We start from the raw sequence: 18798 nt of genomic DNA on the forward strand, positions 1-18798 counted from the left end.
GGAAAAATACAACATTACCCACTGACGAAACCAGCAGAGGTTACAATCGGGCCTCTGCATACCAAACACTCTTTTCTGTTGGCTGCAGCGGCCCCGACTAACCTCCTGGGTAGAGATTTACTATGTAAAATGGGATGTGTCATCTATTGCACCCCCGATGGGGTATTCCTGGACACTCCTAGAAATCTTACACAAGAAGTGCAAGATATGCTGGACAGTCCTCAGAGGCTAATGTTGTATTCCACTGTTATAGAGTCAAATCCATCTAGGGTAGCTGAAATTACAGCACAAATACCGAGTTCCCTTTGGACTAAAGATGGACAGGATGCTGGGCTGATGGCTAATGTAGCTCCAGTAGAGATCCGTTTAAAAGAAGGCAGGATAGCCCCAAAAATACCGCAATACCCTTTAAAACCTGAAGTTGAGCTAGGAGTATACCCTGTGATCCAGCGATTGCTCCAACAGGAAATCCTAGTTAGAACTTCCAGCACGGCCAATAGTCCCATCTTTCCTGTGAAAAAGAGCGGGGGGAGGGGCTACAGACTAGTGCAGGATTTAAGAGGGGTAAACAAAGTAGTTGAGAGCCAATTCCCCGTAGTGCCAAACCCAGCTGTCATCCTAATGCAAATACCACCTCACTGTACTCATTTCACAGTCATTGACTTGTGTTCTGCGTTTTTCTCTGTCCCTTTGCACCCTGACAGCCAGTATCTGTTCGCCTTTACCTACAGAGGAGTACAGTATACCTGGACACGACTCCCCCAGGGATTCATAGACAGCCCCAGCATCTTCTCCCAGGCCTTGCATGATTGTTTACAATCCTTTCAACCCATGAGTGGTTCGATACTTATACAATATGTCGATGACTTATTGTTGTGTTCTGAGTCACTGGAGTCATCAGTGGATGACACTAGACAGCTGCTGATGCATCTCTCAGAGACAGGACATAAAGTATCAAAGGATAAGCTACAATTATGCCAGACCCGGGTTAAGTATCTGGGCCACTGCCTTACCCAAGGGCTGAGACACCTCACAGACGACGGAATCCAAGCGATTCGAAACATGGCACTGCCACAGACCCAGCACCAGATCCGTACGTTCCTAGGCATGTGTGGATACTGTCGCAATTGGATCCCAGGATTCTCTATTCTGGCATTACCACTACAAGAGATGGTTTCCTCAACTAAGCCAGACCGGGTCTCTCACACTGAGGAATCTGAGCTGGCTTTCGAGGAACTAAAGGTGAGCCTAACAAAGGCCCCAGCATTGGGAATGCCAGATTATGGGAAACCCTTTGAACTGTACGGAACTGAATCAGCTGGGTGTGCGGCAGGAGTACTTGTACAAAAACATGGTGATGCCAACCGACCAGTAGCGTACTACAGTGGCCAGCTGGACACAGTAGCACGCTCACTCCCAACTTGCTTACGAAGTGTGGCCGCAATAGCACAACTAGTAAACAAGAGTGAGGATGTGGTGTTAGGACACGATTTAACTGTTCATGCTCCCCATGCTGTCTCTGCCCTCCTAAATTCTGCCCAAACACGTCATGTGTCCTCAGCACGGTTCACCAAGTGGGAACTGGCGCTGATGGCCCCAGTAAATATTACCATCAAAAGATGCAACACACTAAACCCAGCCACATTCCTTCCTCATGTGCCCTCCAAGGCACAAAGGGTGGAGGGTGATGGGAATGTTGCTGAATATGGTAAAGCAGAGTTTAGTGAGGGTGAGGACAAGCATGATTGCATGACCTACCTGAATCAGACCTTTACAGCACGTCCTGACATAAGCGACAGCCCATTAAGTGAGGTAGACATAACCTTATTCACTGATGGTAGCTGTCATACACAAACGGACACGGGAGAGCTGTGCACAGGCTACGCGGTAGTAGATGGAGAAGGTATTGTGGAAGCTGAACCCTTGGGACCACCTCACTCAGCACAAGTAGCAGAACTGGTGGCACTGACCAGAGCATGTGAACTGGCCAAAGGAAAATCAGTTAACATATATACCGACTCCAGATATGCTTTCGGAGTAGTGCATGATTTTGGAGCCCTATGGCGCCTCCGAAATTTCATGACGGCGGCTGGCACACCAGTGGCGCATGCGACATACATTAGGAGACTTCTGGGAGCTATCCAGCTTCCAGACAGAGTGGCTGTTATCAAGTGCAAAGCTCACACATCAGAGAAGGACCCGGTGTCCCTTGGTAACAGCCGCGCTGATGAGGCAGCGAAAAGGGCCGCATGCCCTGTAAATATTTCCACCCATCCTACAAACCTCTGTACACTGAACATGGTATCCACATCCAAACTGATAGACATGCAGAATTTGTGTTCCCCACAGGAAAGAGCAGTATGGAAGTCGAAGGGATGTGGCCAAGAGTCCACCGGACTTTGGAGAGATGGACACGGGAAACCAGTGGCCCCCAGAGCATACCTTCCTAGTCTAGCCGAGGCGGCCCATGGGCTGACACATCTTGGGAAGGAAGGTATGTGCAAACTGGTAAAGGCCTACTGGTGTGCACCAGGGTTCGCTTCTCAAGCAGGTAGAGTGGCTATGTCATGCCTCACCTGTTTGAGGAAGAACGTTGGAAAAGCCATCCCAACAGAGCCATCCCACATCCCTCCTACAGAAGGCCCTTTCCAGGTAATACAAATCGACTTCATACAGTTACCACCCTGTAGAAATTTGAAATATGTATTAGTATGTGTTGACATGTTTTCCAGCTGGGTGGAGGCTTTCCCCGCTGCCTCCAACACTGCTACCTTTACAGCAAAGAAAATATGTCAGGAGTTTGTCTGTAGATATGGTATCCCAAAGGTCATTGAGAGTGACAGAGGCACTCATTTCACAGGAGAGGTCTTCCAAATCATGTGTAAACTCCTGGGGATTAATAGTAAACTTCATACTCCATATCGTCCCCAGGCGAGCGCCAAAGTTGAGAGAATGAATGGTACTATTAAGAACAAATTGGGTAAAGTTATGGCTGAAACAGGGTTGTTATGGCCAGAGGCATTGCCTATTGTGCTGTATAGCATTAGGACCACTCCCAGGGCTCCGCTCAACTTGTCCAACTTCGAGATATTGTTTGGTCGGCAGCCACACGTCATGATAGACCCACAGGATGATCTTAAATGTAACAATGAGCTAACTGTACAGTATATCCTAAAGCTAAACAAACAGCTAAGGAAACAACAAAAGGAGCTGAATTTACTGAACCCTGATATGCCTACCGAGAGTTGTCATAATCTTAAACCAGGAGACTTTGTTATGATCCGAAATTTTTTACGCTCAGGTTGTTTGATAGACCGTTGGGAAGGACCGTACCAAGTTTTGTTGACCAGCACTACATCAATTAAAGTCGCAGAGAGAGAGACTTGGATACATTCGTCCCTCTGCAAGAAAGCCAGTAACCCAGAGTTCCCGAGTGCAGAGAGCGAAAGAGAAGAAGTGTCGCTAGAAGCATTGTTCCGGGAAGACTGAAAGGCAGCCAAGGTCGAGCAACCTGAGTGAACAAAGGTCCAAGAGCAGAGCAAATAAAAGTCCCCTGGTAGAGATGATGGAAGGACTCCAAGCAACAGGTTCACAGTTGTACATCTATTTCTTTGTTTTCTTCCTGTTTCCTCTTCCTCATTCAAGGATACTCGGTGGCTGCCACATTCTAGAGCGATCGGAGCGGAGTTCTGACAGTGTAATAATGGACTCAGATATGGGTGAAGTAGAATCCCTAAATCAACTTGATACTTTACCCATAACAGGAGAAGGTAAAAGGTATGAGGAAAACGTAGTTCAAGGGCTGTGTGATGGGTTATTGTCTGGTGAGTACTGTGTCTGTAGATATTGTCAACCGAAAATGGAAGAAGAATGCATCCAGCGATGTCAGTCGACAAGTAAGGCAACTACAGGCCGACATCCCTTGAGTGATTACCACTCACTAGTGGGTAAGGTCTTAAACCAAACAGAATGCTGGGTGTGTTCACAAGTGCTACATAAAAGGAGTAGTGTAGGCCTAGTCCCATACCCGCTTAATATTTCAGAGATAAGCGTATTAAATAAAGGGAGGCCACTGGATAAGAGATACCTGTATACCAGGTCCCCTAGTCTTAGATTACACCCATACCAAGTGGATAAGTCCCTGGTATGTATGAACTTCTCGAGTTCCAGAACGATTGGTACTTGGGAAGTGACATGGCACAACCAGACAATAACTTACTCCCAGCGTCCAGATGGAGAGCCCATTGATAAGGAATTATTGTTAAAGATCCGAACCAGTGGGAGACACTATAAATATGTCTACACGGTGAAGAAAAGTAAAATGATGGCCGGCAGAGTATCAGCCGGCTACTGTAATATGACCCTACAGCCAGAAACCTGTGAGGAACAAGTCAGGGAGCAGGGGACAGGAATGTTCTTATGGATGTGTGATAAAATTATGAAATACTCTGTCCCTTATTTCCTCCCTGACGACGTTTATTATATTTGTGGTAGAAGGGCGTACAAATGGCTCTCCATGAACTACGTTGGAATTTGTTATTTAGGTAGAGTGTTGCCTGAAGTGATGACCCTCACACATGATGAGATGGTGAGCATACACAGAGGTATACCTCCTCCTTACACTCATACCCACTATGATCAAATCCACAAAAGGGATTTAACAATTAAGAAAGAACCCCTAGCTTCTGAAATGATACACGAGTCGTTCGGTATCCAACTCCTCATTGCATTAGATATCACCCCTACTGCCAGAGGAGTCATAAATTTTAAGTATATCCAAGCATTAGCCAGCTTGGTAGATAACATCACTGAGATTTATGATGACACCTTTAGATACACTGGGAAGGAGTTACAAGCGTATAAAAGAGAGCTAGTCCAACATCGGATGGTGTTGAACTATCTGACAGCTATGACAGGAGGATATTGTGTCACCCTCTCTACACAGTTTGGGGTGAAATGTTGTACATACATCACCAACAATACTAAAGACCCAGAAGAAATCATAGATCATCGGATAGATGAGATTCTTCAGCTTAAATGGGAATTTAGAAGGGAACACAATATCAGCCTGGCAGAAATAGGTAACAAAGTCAGCGAATGGACCTCCTGGTTGAATCCCATGCACTGGTTCTCCGGTTTAGGAGAATGGGCGCAGGGAATCATAGCTAACATAGGAAAACTCCTTCTCTGTATCGGTGGTGCCATCATAGTCTTTGTGCTACTGTTCAAATGTTTAAAGGTGGTGACCCGGGGAAAGGCAAAAAGTACAGAAATCATGAGTGTAAGAACGAGAGATGCAGAGGAAGACCAGGGTTTGGTATATGACCCTAGAATCGAAACCACCTCCCTTTAAAGAAACCATATTTGTAAACGTGTATATGTTGTAACCTCCCTTGTTTTTATTTTTATCCCAAAAATTGTACATTATCCTTCGTCACCCTGAGTAGATTGTTCGATAAATGCGGCCCATCGTTTATCCATGATCCTGGATCGGCCAAAGAGCAGATGGTTTACTCCCCTTATATGTTCAATTCACGGATCCTAATTTCTCTGTTAGGATTATGAATTTCTGTATTGTTGTGTAAAATGTTTTGTATTGTAACAGTTTTATATTTACTGTTAAAGGGTGGACTGTTAAAGTCGAGTTGCATACACGCCATTTTACAATAGTATGGCCGCCATTTTGGTTCGCAGAGTTGCGCAAATAAAGTTTCCATACCCGAGTCTGTGTGACAAAGTGGACCAGAAGAGTAGCCATACTATTTCACATAAATTCATAAGAACATACTGACACTAAATAAAATATAGTTAAAGGTTTAGAACGCCACACATAGCTTAGTTAGCATTGCATACATCTGTCTGTATAGTGTTTAGTACCGTTCCGTTCCGTTTCTTATGCGCAGTATTCCGGTCATTGCGAATATTTCGCAATACACACGGCCCGATAGTTATGGACATAATCCATATTCCCAGGACAGTTTCTGTTGAAAAAGGTATAACAAAGGAATCCAGATGTAACCGGTTTCTACTGCTATTTACAACCCCTGACGACGAAACCAACAAACAAAGAACTCCAAAAGTTCACTCCCCTGCACCTATTCAAACCAGGTGCATCATTTTACCCCCAATCACAGAGAACCTGACATACGACCCCCGACCAATAGGAATGGCCTTTGACCTCCCCCTTCTGACCCTATAAGATAGGTGACCCAGGGCGGCCTTGGTCACTTCGGCACATCTTCCTTTCCCTGACCTTCGACCGGGCTATAGTTCAACCCTGAACGATAGCGAGCTCTGACCGGACTGCGCAGCGCATATTTGATGAGGAGACGGTAAACGGTTGCATTCACGGTATTTATTTCCATTGTATTGTTGGCTGATTGTATCCTGTATCTGTATATTCTTCCCCTAGTAGAGCCTGTTTATTATACTCATTGTTAGACATTTGTATCACTTGTTATATCTGTATTTTCTATTCCTGTAACCCCCTGTTGTCCGTTAGGGACTTAAATACATCTTTTTACGGAGTTCCTATCTCCTTACTTCTATACTGTGGTTGTGTCTGTTTATTCGCATATAGCGATAAGTTATATTACGGACACTGTCCTTAAAGGTATATTCGCAGATTAGAGTCAGAGTACTGCGAAAGGATCTCTTATTAAGGTATTGGTTCTTTGGTGTACAATACACTATAAAGGTACGCTACGCTGCGCTACGCTTTGTTCGCACGTAGCTAGGTATAAAGGGTACGCTGGTTACGGACATAATACGTAACCTGCGCTTTTCACTTATTGTTTCTTTGGTCATTTTTATCGCCATTAACAATATATATATATATATATATAATTCTGAGTGCTATCCTAATATTGTTATATTATTGTTACTTTTTATAAAAATAGTTTAATATATACAGTGTGTCCGGATTCATTATTCTTGATCAGCAGACTATAACTATAAGTATTACTAATTTACAGCAGCAGAGAGCATCACAAATTATGTTCTAGTCTCTTTGTCCTTTTTGTGAGCTCAGGCGAACTCACTAGATGCCTGCAGCAGCTGGTTTGAATTTAATTTAACACAATTTTGTCCTATACTAAATCCCGAATTAAGCGCCAGGATTGTGAAGTCCAGTAGAGGCTCCTAACCTCTCCTGAACTACACAGAGGAAATGTAGGCCAGATAGGTGAGTATGGATGTAGCCCCAATGCAGTGGCATAGCTACATATGTGGCAGTCCCCGCGATGGCTTGGGGGAGCAGCGCAAGAAGGGTCTGTGGTGGGCGCCGCTGGCTGAACTGACAGGCGGCACTGAGCGCTGAGCTGGTCCTGTCCTGTACATATCTAATAAGCGGTGACCCAGTGTATTGCATTTTGAAAGAGCAGGTTGCCGCCTCATGCATATATAATGAACGGGTCCTGCTCAGTGCTCACTGCTCTGCTGCCTATGTTGCCGGTCAGCTCAAACAGCGCTGCCATTAGTCCATTGCCTTCTGGCGGGGGGGGGGGGGGGGGTATTTCTAGCTACGCCGCTGCCGCAATGTTATCACAAAGAAGGCGGGAGAGCAGGAGGGAGAAGGAATAATGGTAGATGGGAAAGAGGACAGACATAGGTGACAGGGAAATTAGCACAGGTAAAGAGCAATTATGCCCACTCTGTAGAATGTGTGGGTTATAGAATTGACCCTGCTGCAGTAATAGGGATGTGCGCTACTGGACACATGGATAGCCTCAGTTACCACTACTTCTGCCCCTCCACTTATGGGCTGCTGTTGCCCAGTGACAATTTGCTGTGTAGATCCTAGACATGTCAATCCTGGGATTCTTAAGTAATTTGCATAACTGTCGGACATACCTGCCTACTTTTGAAAAGTGCTTTCAGGGAGATTCCAGTTGATAAATTGTTGTGTCTAATATAGTGTGGTCTATATTGAAATACAGACCAGACTGTGCTAGAAACACCACAGCTGACTGGGACACTCCAGACAGGAAAGAGGAACTGAACACTACTCGGATACATACAGTAGTATTTCTATGGTTTCTAAAGAAAAACCTGTGTTTTTACATGCCTGATTGTTCTGGATACATAACATTTAGGCCGTCACATTGTTGGAAATACATCCGGTTACCACCACCAAACATCAGGTTCTTGTCAGACAACCTCCAGCTGCTTTGTGATTATGATTTATATGCATTTTCTGTCGCTTTCTGGGTACACTCATGCACGCTATGATCTATATACATGCAAAGCCATTTGATAAATGCTCAATCTGAATCTGCACATCGGCAATAATCTCTGAATCAGGCCCAATGTCAGGATGGAGCTCTGTCCCATCTCTCAGATTTCCTGAGGGATTATACTATGTAGGTTTATGTCTTTATGGTATTTGGATTCCCATTAAATGTATGTAAAATCTAACTGACAATGAATTTGTGTGGTTCATTACAAAGATTTGAAATAAGTTGAATACATTTTCCCATTTGTTACCGGCTCACTTGTAGCCTTGTATTACACACTGGTGGCACTTAGCACAGTGTTGCACTAGGAGACACACTTGTCCTTGCAGTATATTTCATATAGGCGGAGATGGTACAGTACGCATCCAGATGGGGAGCATTGCTGTACAAAACGTGGATTTTACAAGGTTATGATTCCTAATTTGATCATTTATATCTTACATATTTGTCATCTGTTATTTGTTTGTCCGGTATGCATTCAGACACTGTTGGGTCAGTTTGATCAATTCAAAACCAATGTGAGGTAGCTTGATTGGGTCTAGATTAGGTTCACCACCACTAACACCCCCAATCTCGGCCCTGTGGTGGTTGCAAAGTGGATCAGGAAAGTAAGATGTTTTCTGAGAGTATCAGAAAATACACTGGCATGCCCAAGCCATGGAGGGTCTGTGACATCAGCGCCAGCCTCAGCCTATCTCTGTAGCAGATGCCTGCTGGGATCAGACTAACTAACATTTGCACAGACTGGGATAATAATTTGATGCTTGATACGGATTTGCAGGTGGATAGTGATCTGCGATAGTTTTGCAACTGATTTGCAGATTTGCAATGATGGAAAGAAGGATCAATGAAACATTCAAATAAATAAATGTGTGTGAGATAAAGTACAAGTAGGGAGAGAAGGAGAAAAGAGGGAATGAATGTGTATTGAATTAATTTAAACAAAATACTACTTACTACAGGATTACCCCAGGGTGGGTTGCTCACAGATCCCTCACCAGCATCTAATATGTCATACAGAAGATAAAGAGAAAATGACATTTACAGAAGGTAAAATATATACACTAAAAATAAGTGAGTGATCTTGCAGTTACATTTCTTGTGTTATTCCTATTTCATACATACCTGCGGCTGCCCCCTGAAAGAGGGTAACTCCAACCAGCATAAACAGTGTGATGAGCTCCATGTTGCAAACACTTCAGTCCAGCACACGGTGTATGAGGAAGACAGTAACGTTCCTGCTTTTTATACTATTAACAGACGCTGACATCAAAAACGCGAACAACACATCATATTCTGGAGTGTGTCCAAACCAATGGCGTGTGCAGTGTACAGAAAGCCTGTTTTAAAGTTTGCTGGCAGTTGATAGACAGTACTTGTATGCCAACAATGTAAATATCAATGAGGTAATACTTGAAAAAAATATCCTTACATACACATTGCACATATTCATAGCACTTGTTAAACCACAAATACCAGCATATTCTGAAAGGTACTACACCTCTAACATTATATATATATATATATATATATATATACTTACACAGGACCTGCACTCTCACCCTCATATAATAGGTAGCTGCTGGGGTGCCGTATATATAGCAGTGCAGCCAAAACTAGCACAGCTATGTACATACAGGGAACTCCCCAATGGGGAAAACAGCACTCACCAGACTTCTTCAGAAGTAGTCACCCGGGCTCAGTGTCCCAATCAATTTATTCGGTCAAAAAGAAAAAAGGCCTGCCGACGTTTCGGTCCCTGAGGACCATTATCAAGGCAGTACAGCAATACAGCAATCAACAGCGTCGTTCACAACAGTGTGTCAACATGGTAACAGGGGCAGGGGAGCCATGTCTGGGTCCCTGTTTATATAGGGGAGTGTGACCTCCCACCGCCGATGTGCGTTCCACAGAGTGGAACGCATGACGTCACTTCCGGGTATCCCGGAAGTGCGCGGCCGCGATGTTGCAGCGGCGCTGATCGCAAGTATGTATTGGCGATCAGCGGCGGTCAGTGTTGTATATGTGTCCCAGTCCAGCAGCATCTGCACATGGAGTGTGGGGTGCGCTGCAGTGTGAAACCCGCATCTCCATAAAGGATATTGATGTCGGGTGGTCACATGATCATCCCAAACACCGCCATTCATTGGTCAGTGATTGGGTCATGTGTCCAATGTTATGATACAAGGCTGTCAACGTGTGTGTGCTGCTGTATAACACATATATAGTACAACACTGCAAAACAGGGACCAGACATAAGACTGGGGGGACATTAATGGGGGTTACAATGGATAGTGATCAAACTTAAGACAAGCTGTATTCTGGCGGAGACAAAAATAACAACAATAATTAGGCTTATGCCTCTCTGGTGCTGTGGGTCACCGTGACCTCTATCTATAACAGTCGACATATAAAGAAAGTGGGCAACATGCCTGTGCGATAGACGTGCACAAGGTTCGAATTCACTGATATTGGGGTAGTATCCCGGGGATCCCTCCAGATATCGGGTCTATTATAAAGATATGTGAACTATTGGTTATGTGTGATGGCACTAGGGGTTGGCAAATCCGTGAATTTGTACAGCATGTGTGTCACGATTCCGGAAATGATAAATAGTTGAATAAGGAAGAAAACAAAAAACAAAACACAAAAAAACAGGGGTAGGTTGTACCGTACCGGTAAGTATCATCTAGGGGTGTGTCTCCTTGGGCCCCCACTGTAACTATCTGCATCAAAGCAAGACACAATGTACCGGACCTGAGATGCAAACTAATTGACTGGATACCGCCGCCCCATAGAGGAGGAGACAGAACACTACTACTTCGCAAGAGGGAGAGTAAATGGATTTTTACACTGGACACCATCGCACCCAGAGGGATGAACGAAAATAACCCTCTCTCGATCTTTCTACATTAAGTCCAACATAAAATATTTACTTCATTTTTGAAAATATTTTTCACGATTTTTTCGATTTTCTCATTTTTCATGATATTTTTTCATGATCACTTATGTTCGCATTTTTCCCCATTTTTTCTGATGGAACCGCTTCCCCTACCCGGCGCATGACTCCGTCGGTAACGGAAGACTGCGACCCACGACTAGTTAATACACTACCCCCTCCTTAGCACCACTTCCTCACAATAATACCAGTCTAGGTTGCCCCTTTTTTTCTACTAACAGTACCTTACTAGATCCAGATAGTTACAGTGGGGGCCCAAGGAGACACACCCCTAGATGATACTTACCGGTACGGTACAACCTACCCCTGTTTTTTTGTGTTTTGTTTTTTGTTTTCTTCCTTATTCAACTATTTATCATTTCCGGAATCGTGACACACATGCTGTACAAATTCACGGATTTGCCAACCCCTAGTGCCATCACACATAACCAATAGTTCACATATCTTTATAATAGACCCGATATCTGGAGGGATCCCCGGGATACTACCCCAATATCAGTGAATTCGAACCTTGTGCACGTCTATCGCACAGGCATGTTGCCCACTTTCTTTATATGTCGACTGTTATAGATAGAGGTCACGGTGACCCACAGCACCAGAGAGGCATAAGCCTAATTATTGTTGTTATTTTTGTCTCCGCCAGAATACAGCTTGTCTTAAGTTTGATCACTATCCATTGTAACCCCCATTAATGTCCCCCCAGTCTTATGTCTGGTCCCTGTTTTGCAGTGTTGTACTATATATGTGTTATACAGCAGCACACACACGTTGACAGCCTTGTATCATAACATTGGACACATGACCCAATCACTGACCAATGAATGGCGGTGTTTGGGATGATCATGTGACCACCCGACATCAATATCCTTTATGGAGATGCGGGTTTCACACTGCAGCGCACCCCACACTCCATGTGCAGATGCTGCTGGACTGGGACACATATACAACACTGACCGCCGCTGATCGCCAATACATACTTGCGATCAGCGCCGCTGCAACATCGCGGCCGCGCACTTCCGGGATACCCGGAAGTGACGTCATGCGTTCCACTCTGTGGAACGCACATCGGCGGTGGGAGGTCACACTCCCCTATATAAACAGGGACCCAGACATGGCTCCCCTGCCCCTGTTACCATGTTGACACACTGTTGTGAACGACGCTGTTGATTGCTGTATTGCTGTACTGCCTTGATAATGGTCCTCAGGGACCGAAACGTCGGCAGGCCTTTTTTCTTTTTGACCGAATAAATTGATTGGGACACTGAGCCCGGGTGACTACTTCTGAAGAAGTCTGGTGAGTGCTGTTTTCCCCATTGGGGAGTTCCCTGTATATATATATATATATATATATATATATATATATATATATATATATATATATATATACATATAGAAGAGCGGGGTCCTGCACTCCCAGGTACAAATAAAACTGCGTCGGTGCCTTCACAGCGTAATGGCAATACAGACTTTCTAGCGAAGGTGCGGCACTCACGACTGTAATTCAGGAACCACGAGTGGGCCAAGTATATAATCATACTTATATATACTTGGCCCACTCGTGGTTCCTGAGTTACAGTCGTGAGTGCCGCACCTTCGCTAGAAAGTATATATATATATATATATATTTATATATATATATATATATATATATATATATATATATATATATATATATATATATAGCTGTATGCAGTACTATTTTTCTGGAAAAATAGGTCCAGGAACTCCAGGTCTGGGGCTGGATCAATTAATTAAAAAAAAAACATATATAATAGAGAGAGGGAGAGAGAGATAGATAGATGTATATATTGTATTTAGAAACAAAGGCACTCACAGGTGACTTTAAAATAAAACTTATCTTATGGAAAGTACTTTTTCAGTTCCTGATGATGTCATATTTAATTAGAGGTTCAGGAACTGAGTTCCTGCTGGTTCCTGCTGAAAAATAGCACTGGCTGTATGGCCCGGCACTCACTCCATGTGGTTATCTGCCCTGGTGCCTGTCTTGTGGTAAATGCAGACAAAGAGAAGGAGACTGGCACTCGTAGGTCTTGAACAAATTCTGTATTTTAAGTGGAAAAACCAACCAACCAACCAACCGTTCGGAGCAGCGCCCCTTTGTCAAGGTGTTTCGCTGTGAAGCTTTATCAAGGTTAGGGGGTGTTTTGGCAAAACCTATTAAAACCCAAAACCTGAAGGTAATCAGAACCCAAAACCCAAACACGGAAAGTGGCCGGTGCACATCCCTAATTATATATATATATATATATATATATATATTTTGCCACCATGTCCAGCACTAAGGATACGTATCTGCTGCTCCAGGTGACCATGCCACAAAATATAATACACAATTTACAGGGTCAGAAGCTGACCAGGCCGGCACTCTGGAAACTTGAATCGTGAGTGTTGATATATACGCATACAGTGTATATATGAAGTAATCACAACTGTGGTAGTTAGATTTTTTTTTTAAGAAGTGATCTACACGCTAAGTACATTATGTGTTTAAGTACGTCAATAAGAAAACACCCTCACAATGCCATTGTTTTCCCATACACCATCTCTACTGTAAAATATTAATACTGTATCCAGTGTATAAAAGGACCCATTTTTAGGGCTGTTACCGCTCCCCCAGACTTCCGTATTTACTCCAATGTGCTGCAGAGTGGGAGATTCTGGATTACTTTTGGCCCGGTGACCCATTATGAATTGGGGCTAACACACAAGTTGTTGTTTTTTTGTTTTTTTTTATTTCACAAATTTTAAACATTTATTAATAATGCAAAGCAGGGACAGATCAATGTAGTCTGTGGAGTGCTCAAAAGCAGATTGATGGCGGTTTCTATGATGGTAACATGTAATCTGACAAAGGACATCACTGTTGAACATTGTTTGGACTATAGATGCTTAAATCCATTGGATAGTAAATGCAGTCTATTTGATTGCAATAGAAAGCTAAACTGATCCATAATCAGGTGCAAGAACCCAGTTAAGGTATCATAGTTTACAATAGCAGTATATTCAAAACAGTGTCATAAATTCATCCCAGCTGCCCGGACATTGGTGCCCCCCCCCCCCCCCCCCCACACACACACACCACCTTATATAAATATATGTATATACCACACACACACACACACACACACACACACACACAATACATATTTCAGAGCACAGACCATATACTGTAAGGTGACGCAAAAATAAAGAGACTGTGACATCTATTGTCCTGCTATGAGGAGGAGTCAGCCACAGAAGTTATATCAACAGCTTACAATTAACTAATTTAAACTTGTAGGGGAGATGAGGTGCCCCCTTGGCAGCAGGAGCCCAGCGTCAGATGATTTATATACATCTTTTGCAATCTTGTTTCTCTTTGTTTCATAATACTTTTTGTAGTGTAATATTAACCACTTCAGTGTTTTTTTTTTTTTTTTTTTTAGGGAGCGCTTCCCAACTGGCGAGTTTTTTCTTTGGAGAGCTCCCTTAAAAAAAACCACCACTTTGTTTCCGGGTCCGGGCAGTGCCACTGAACTTTCTATCAGCCGCTGCCCGGCCCTGCCCCCAGCAACGCAGCTGTGTGCGGTGTGATGTTACAAATTAATACCGCACACAGCAGGGGGGAGGGAAGCTTAGTGCGGCGCTGATCTTAGCGCTCAGCTCAGCAGTGGTGCCCGGCAATAGGGAACGCAGGCAGTGGCACTCCTGCAAATTTTCTGGGTTTGCCAGTCTGCGCACTGGAGCAAACCCCGGAAAATTCTCAGGAGTACCATTGAAGGGGTTAAACCAATCCTGATATCCAGTACATTATATACATTCAAACCTTGTTTTTTAGAATGTCTTGCATGGGATTCTACTGGAGAAGTGGACCAAACCTATTGGATCAAGACAGGTGAGTATGTATGGATGATGTGTGGAATAAAGTTACACTTTCTTTGTGTGTGTATTTATTGTGGTATGGGTTCTGTGGCGGAACTACATGTCCTAACAGGTCCATTAATGACCTGCATGTTGAGACTTGTGGTTCTCCCAAGTCCTCGCATGCGGGGTACTCTTGCTGGGAATTGTTGTTTGACTACAAAACCCAATACTTATCTATTTATAATGAATTATAAAATCATCCCGGCACTCACTGCCCAGGGGTGCCAGGAAAAGCCCTGGGCTTCATCTCAGGCTGGTGGTTCCCTGGAGGGGGAGACCCCTTTATTGGAGGGTCCATGTGATGCTTTGGCCCAGGGGAACTTGTGTAAAAAGTTTCTGTGGCATGACACTGCTGGCTGTTGGTGCCCGGTGCTGGTTATACATATATGGGAACCCCTATTTTTCCCCCCATATTTTTATCAGGAGCTATCAATTTTTCCCCTGTATTTCTTGAACCAGCACCGGCTTAAAGACCCCACCTCTGAATATACTCATGAGTGGGCGGCAGTTGACCATACGCAGCTTTTTTTTTTTAATTTAATTTTTTACAGAGAATCATCGCAAGGACCAGCGTCAGGGTTGTCCTTATTTGGCTGCCGGGAAACTAGTCAGTCAAATGTGAATGAATTCACATCGGAAAACACAGGAATCCTGAGATTCCCAAGAGCATTAATATTATATTGTTTAACATGCAGTACCCACAGCGCAGTATCCACAGTCATCCACCAGATGGGAGCCTGACTCCTGAATGTCAAAGCTCTGAAGATAAATAAACAGAACCTGGTAGTGTAGCTCATATGTAAATATCTAAAGCCTTCACAAGCTGACGGTACTGCAGCCTCTGGGCGAGAAACAACAAACAAAAAATGCTGTAAAAATTTACTGCATTTTCAGATGTTGCAAAGCCCCACCACCAGAGCTTCGCTGCGGGGGGGGGGGGGGGGGGGGGGGAAGGTTTACGTCAGTTCTAGATGGCATAACTCCTTCGAGTCCCCCGCCACCCCACACACCCCCCGCTGATCCGTGCCACCCTCCCCTCACCTGTGTCTGGGCAACCTACTGCTGTGCTGCCCGGACCAGTGACCTCCTCCTCCCTGCACCGCTTCCTGGTGCAGGGAGGAGGAAGCAGAGCCCTGGCAGCCGGATAGGGGTCCAGGGAGGGCAGGGGTTAAAGTGAGGGGGAACTGGGGGGAACTGAGGTCCTCCACCTCCAATGGTAGGGGGAACTAGTTCCACCTCCAGTACAGCCCTGCACAATAATTCCAACAGAAAAGCCTGTCCCAGCAGCTTTCTTTCTGGCACAGCGTATGTGATTTCAGGCTATCACAAGGTACTATTGCTTTGGGAATTATGTGTAAGGGGCTGTACTACTATGGGCATTGTGTATAAGCAACGCTACTGTGTTTCATACATTTATACAGAGTACTACTGTGTCAGTTTGGCCATGGGACACACATGCTTCCTCCTCCAGAAAAGGGTTGCCTACAGCTCGCCATGCTGCCTGGTCTTGAGTTGAAGGAGAGACTCAGCTAGATCTTAGAATCTCAAAATCTAGCGGACAGGCACCTTGGTGGGGACTGTGCACATGCACGGTCCCCACCAAGCGTCGGTGGGGACTGTGCATGCGCAAAACACCAGATTTTATAGACTGTATCTGCTGCAGCTGTCACTTTTATATTATACATGCATGCAGTCCTTGCAGTGTGAAATCACTGACACCCAGAGCTGGATGAAAGGCTCTGGGGGCCCGGGGTACTAAAAACAAGCAAATACAGTAGAATGCCCTTAGTTGTGAAGCCATTTCTATACATGATAATACTAACCGTAGTAGCACCACTTACACACAATGCCCATAGCTGCCCTCAGCAGAAGAGCTGCTTATACAATATGCCCACAGTTGCCCATAGTAGAAGAGCTGCTTATACATGTCAACAGTTACTGACAGTTGTAGTGCTGCTTATACATAATGCCTATGGTTGCCTACAGTAGTAGCATTGTTGCTTATACTATACATAATGCTTAAGTTTACCGCCACTATAAGCCCTGCTTATACATAATGCCCACAGTTGCCCATAGTAGTAGAGCTGCTCATACATTCTGGTTGGATCGCAAAGCAGCGGTAGTTCGTTGCCTTGCAAGCCATGTAATGCCGCCCGCCGGGTGTGTGAACATGTGCAACCCGCTACATGCCGAATTGATGTTTTCCATAAACCTCCGTTCGCAGAATTGCGTGCGGGCCAAAATCATTAGATGATTGCCAACGATCAAACGATTTCTGCAGTGCTCACTTAGATTTTCAGCTTAGTTCTGGCTTAGATTAGCAGCGTCCTGCTCCGAGAACAGGGCGGGCAGCTGACATCCGGTGACATCAGGCACCGCCCCATGAAGGCAGGTGGCCGCCCCTGTTCACATCGGGATTCCAGCTTTTTCCTGGGCGCACCCAACGTTTTCATGTGAATGCCCCCTGGCCACCTACTCCACGCCTCCCCTGGTGCGACCACCTCAGAGACTATGCAAGTCTCTGAGTGCGCCCGCAGAGAAGCCCTGCATATGCATATATTCGCTTATGCACATGCACAGATCTTCACCATCGGACTTCCCGTACAAACGAACAAGGGAGTTCATTAATCAGAATGAACCCCAATGCCTGCGGATGCTGACAGTAATAGTATTTCTTATATAGTGTTCCCGCTAGGCTGTTATATCGGGTGCTGCATCGAGTGCTGCGCCCTACCTGATTTTTAAAGAGCAAAATGCGCCCTGCCCCTCTGGGAGCGCCCCGCTAAAACAGCCTGCCTCCTCCTCTTATGGTGATATCGGGGAAGCCCGGCGCAGCAGTATATAGCGGTGCCCGGCGCTTCCCCAGTAGTGGAGAGCCTTCGGTGCGGCCGGGCCTGCCCCCTTCAGTGACGATGGTGGCCGGGCCCACCCCTTCTTGATAACGGCGGCCGGGCCCGCCCCTTTTCTTGCCGACAGCGGCCAGGCCTGACCCTCTTCATCACGGCGCGGCCCGGGCACACCCCTTTTGTGATGTTGGTGGCCCGGACCGCCCACAACAGTGACGTCGGCGGGCCTGGTCTGCCCCCCTAGACGCTGCCCACGTGCAGCGGCGCCCTGCCGCCCCTGTTTCTAGAAGGAACACTATTATATAATACATAATGCTTATGTTTTCCTCCACTATAAGTGTCTACAGTAGTAGTACTGTTTATACATAATGCCCATAGTTTCTGCAAGTTGTAGCACTACCTAGAGGAGGTTAGCAACCTGGAATCTTGGTGCCGGGTCAACAATCTCTACCTGAACGTCAGCAAAACTAAGGAGCTAATAGTGGACTTCAGCACAAAGCAGGAGAGGAATTACCAGTCCCTGACCATAGGAGGGACACCAGTGGAGATAGTAGACAGTTTCAGGTACCTAGGTGTCTACATCACGCAGGACCTGACTTGGTCCTGCCATGTTAACACACTGGCGAAGAAGGCCCGGCAGTGTTTTTATCATCTTAGAAGACTGAAGGACTTTAGAATATCCTCAAGAGTACTAAAAAATTTATATTCCTGCACCATCAAGAGTATCCTGACAGGAAATATCACGGCCTGGTTTGGAAACAGCACCAAAAAGGAAAGGCAAGCTCTCCAGAGGGTTGTGCGATCAGCAGAGCGTTACATCTGTTTCAAGCTCCCA

At 45.1% G+C, this 18798-nt stretch overlaps 1 protein-coding gene across 1 annotated transcript in view; it reads right to left on the reverse strand.

Moving 5' to 3' along the window:
- LOC146027287 (uncharacterized) overlaps positions 1–18798 on the reverse strand; it is a 163015-nt gene that overhangs the window by 101190 nt on the left and 43027 nt on the right. The window contains exon 3 of the mRNA XM_083158221.1: positions 9192–9238. Within this exon, the coding sequence (XP_083014347.1) occupies positions 9192–9238 (47 nt within the window). The remainder of the gene's footprint in view (positions 1–9191; positions 9239–18798) is intronic.

The sequence above is a fragment of the Crinia signifera genome, chromosome 8 (genome assembly GCF_055691185.1).
Source record: "Crinia signifera chromosome 8, ASM5569118v1, whole genome shotgun sequence".
Classification (NCBI taxonomy): domain Eukaryota; kingdom Metazoa; phylum Chordata; class Amphibia; order Anura; family Myobatrachidae; genus Crinia; species Crinia signifera.